The 3519-nt window shown below is 53.1% G+C and overlaps 1 protein-coding gene across 1 annotated transcript; it reads left to right on the top strand.

The window, feature by feature from the left end:
- The first annotated feature begins 1561 nt into the window (after positions 1–1561).
- Positions 1562–2657, top strand: LOC115398523 (H/ACA ribonucleoprotein complex non-core subunit NAF1-like). The gene is made up of 2 exons (XM_030105331.1): positions 1562–2029; positions 2168–2657. The coding sequence occupies exons 1-2, from the start codon at positions 1859–1861 to the stop codon at positions 2324–2326; spliced, it is 330 nt and encodes a 109-aa protein (XP_029961191.1). The 5' UTR covers positions 1562–1858; the 3' UTR covers positions 2327–2657.
- Positions 2658–3519: the final 862 nt, after the last annotated feature.

Below are 3519 nucleotides of genomic sequence, written 5' to 3'. Positions count from 1 at the left end.
ATTGTTCTGACATTGTAGCATGGAGACTGTTTTCTGAATGTCTCTACGAGTATTTCATTTTGAAGAAGTGTGTTCAGATCTGATTTCTGTCTTCCACCAGCCCTTTCAGGGTCAGCTGATTCAAGAAGCAGATTCATCTTTTTTTTTTTTTTTTTTTTAAATATAAAATTTCTTTGTCTGCATTCATCTCGAAGTCAAACAACACCTGCTGTCAACTTCCAAGATCTCTTTGCAATTTTATTCTTTTTGCAATTTAGTGACCGTCACCAGCCCCTACGGAGGTATGAGGTCTAGTACCTCATACCTGTGATGGAGGGCAGTGTGACACCACGTGGGGGTTGTGAAGAGTTGTGAGGGTGGGGGGAGTAGGGTGAGGGGGGACTGACTAGATGGAGATGATAGAGCTGAAGGTACAGATGATGGAGGACACTAACCAGGGTCTGGGCGGTGAGGAGGGACAACCAGCTTGTTCTGGCAGATTCTACACTGCACAGTGAGTCTGAGCAGAGGCTGGAGTGATAATATAGACGTGCATGTGATGTGACCCAAACGGCCCAGAATCCTGCACCAGGCACAGCGGGGTCGCACCAGCCGACACCAATCCACACCACAGGAGCCCCCGTAATGCCATGCCCCATGACCCAGGGAGGAAACCGAGAAAGGCTGCCACCCCGGGGACCCGGAGGCCAGCGGGCACCCCCCCCCCCCCCCCCCCCCCCCCCCCCCCCCCCAAGGGAGGCAAGGAAACAGGGCGAGCCCGCCGCGCCCCACCACCCCCAACACCCCCAACTCCCACCATCACCTATCCGTCCCGTCCCCGGAGTGCCAGAGGCCAACCAGAACCCACGGGGGCAGCCGGGGGCCCAGGCAACACCCAATGAGCAGCAGCGACACCAGCCTGGGGGAAACCCACCCTAATGCTGGTCATGTCTCTAGGCCCCAGCGCCCCCAGGAGGGCCAGGAGGCAACGCCACCAGGACCCAGTCGGGGCAGCGCTGGAGACCAAGGACACGCCCAGATAAAATCCCCCCCACCACCACCCCCCGCCAAAAGAAAAAAAAAAAAGGAGGGTGCACCCCACACACGGCGGGGGCCCAGAAGGCACAGCAGGCCCGCTGCCAGGACACCCAGGCCCCCCCCTGGTCCCACCTCAGACAAGCACACCCCACAGGGTCGACCTGCATCTGCACCACAGGTACCCGGGGCCAGCGGGCCGACCCCAACACCCCAGCCCAACCCGAAGCAAAGGGCCGCCAGAGATCCCCCGCCCCCCGGAGTCCCATCCAGCATCCCCTCTCCCCCATGCGCCCAGGAACCCCTGCCCCACCAAGGAGCAGCCCGCGACCCAGAGTGAAGCCAGATTTGATCTTGTGGTCCGGCCAGGGAGGGGGGGCTGGACCCCACGAGCCAAACCATATTGGTTTGTTGTTCACCTTCCCTACCTATTAATATGTGACCCGGTTCTTAGCGAGCTACATTCTCCCTACCATGTGAGTTGTGATTAAAAAGTGCAATGTGGTGCATTAAAATTGGGCGGAGGAGTTGGGGGGGGGGGGGGGGGGGGGGGGGCAGCCGAGGGCTCCAGGGCATTCTTGTCCTGAAACTTACCCAGCCAGGCAAAGCCCCCGCCCCCCCCAAACCCCCAACCCAGGTTATGGATGAGTGAATGTGGTGCATTAAAAACAGGGAACCTTTCCCCTCCTCCCCCCAGGTGTGATGCATTAAAATTGACGTGCAGCATGTAGTATGTGCATAAAGTGACTGTGTTTGTCATGTATGAGGTGAGGCCTGTGCGGGTCCAGCCCGCCTGACCAGGACCACCAGAGGATGGGACGTGGCGACTGTCCCCCAGCAAGGCATGAGCCCAGGCACAGAGAGCAAGAGGTCCAGGAGAGACCCCCGGGAGACAGAACAACCCCCGGTAGGACCCCCACTCCCGAATTGGACCAAGATGCTGAGCCCGGTCCACCGAACCCAAAGCCGCCCAGGTGACGTCACAGGCCGACCGACCCGCGGAGGAGCCGCCAAGGTGAGGGACCAGGGAAATGCACTGGATGCCCCAGCGACCGACCCCCTGCACCACCGGACCCCCACCACACCAGGGGCGCACCCTGACAAAAAAAAAAAAAAAAAAACCTCCTCTCCCTCCCTCTTAACTTGTCCCCAGGCTGATGCCGGCGCCAACCCAAAGAGAGAGCCAGACCCCCAGCCGCCCCCGCAAGCAGAGGAAGGCCCCCGGCCCCCCGGAGGACAGAAAGACGGAGGCAAGGGAGCAGGTGCAACCATGCCAGCTGCTGGTGCTGGCAGGTTCAGTTCTGTCCTTTGACTCTGCGTTGTGTTTTTATTGTCTTTAATAACGAGGACAGAGACGATTGTAGGGATTTCGCCCCACAACGGCCGTTTATTGCTTCCTGCAGTGGCAATGAATGAAAGAGCTGGTCAGTCACGATGGCTTTACAGTCGGGTACAAACACAGTCCCCTGCAGAAGAGTCAGAAAGATGTAATGCTATACTATTAGTTACCATAGCCGCATCATTTTAACAGTAACAAGTACAGAGCGCAGGGGAACCCAACTTACCTTGAACGTGGACAACCTCGAACTGACGAGACCAGCGCGCCGATGCCCGATCACGTCAGCAGGAGGAGGCGTTCAAGAGCCAACGCAACGTAAAACTGACGGCAAGTGGAATTAAAGCCGCAAGCGGCATTGGACGGGACCTCGCCCTCTGGCAAGGTGGCCCCACTGAGGCCGTCCTTGCACCTTGATGACTGAAGTCCAGGTCACTGGGAACCTTGCTCCTCCATAAACAACCATTTTCATGACTTGACCTCATTTCCTGTTGTAAATGGCCTTTTATTTTGAAGGGATTTTGGGCTTTCATTTTGGAAACGTAGTACATGCTTCCACTAACACTGTTTACCTTGAAATTAGGAAGCTGCTTTTTTAAAAATGTCATTTCTTGCAAAAAAGTGACTTTTGTTTTGAAGGGGTGTGAGGCTTTTATTTTGACAGTCATGTGTGCTCCAGTTTAGCAAACACCAATATATCCATCTTGCTCCTCAATAACATCGATTTTCATGACTTGATCTCATTTTGTTGTAAATGGGCTTTTATTTTGAAGGAATTTTGACCTAATATTTTGGAAACATAGTACATGCTTCCACTAATACTGTTTACCCTGAAATTATGAAGCTGTTTTGTTAAAAATGTCATTTAAAAAAAAAAAGTGACTTTTATTTTGAAGGGGTGTGAGGCTTTTATTTTGATAGTCATGTGTGCTCCACTTTAGCAAACACCAGTATATCCATCTTGCTCCTCTATAACATCGATTTTCATGACTTGATCTCATTTTGTTGTAAATGGGCTTTTATTTTGAAGGAATTTTGACCTTGTATTTTGGAAACGTAGTACATGCTTCCACTAATACTGTTTAACCTGAAATTAGGAAGCTGCTTTGTTAAAAATGTCATTTTTTAAAAAAAGTGACTTTTATTTTGAAGGGGTGTGAGGCTTTTAT

This window comes from Salarias fasciatus, chromosome 12 (genome assembly GCF_902148845.1).
Source record: "Salarias fasciatus chromosome 12, fSalaFa1.1, whole genome shotgun sequence".
NCBI lineage: Eukaryota > Metazoa > Chordata > Actinopteri > Blenniiformes > Blenniidae > Salarias > Salarias fasciatus.
The sequence above is the reverse complement of the archived record's forward strand: the minus strand, read 5'-3'. Positions and strand labels throughout refer to the sequence as shown.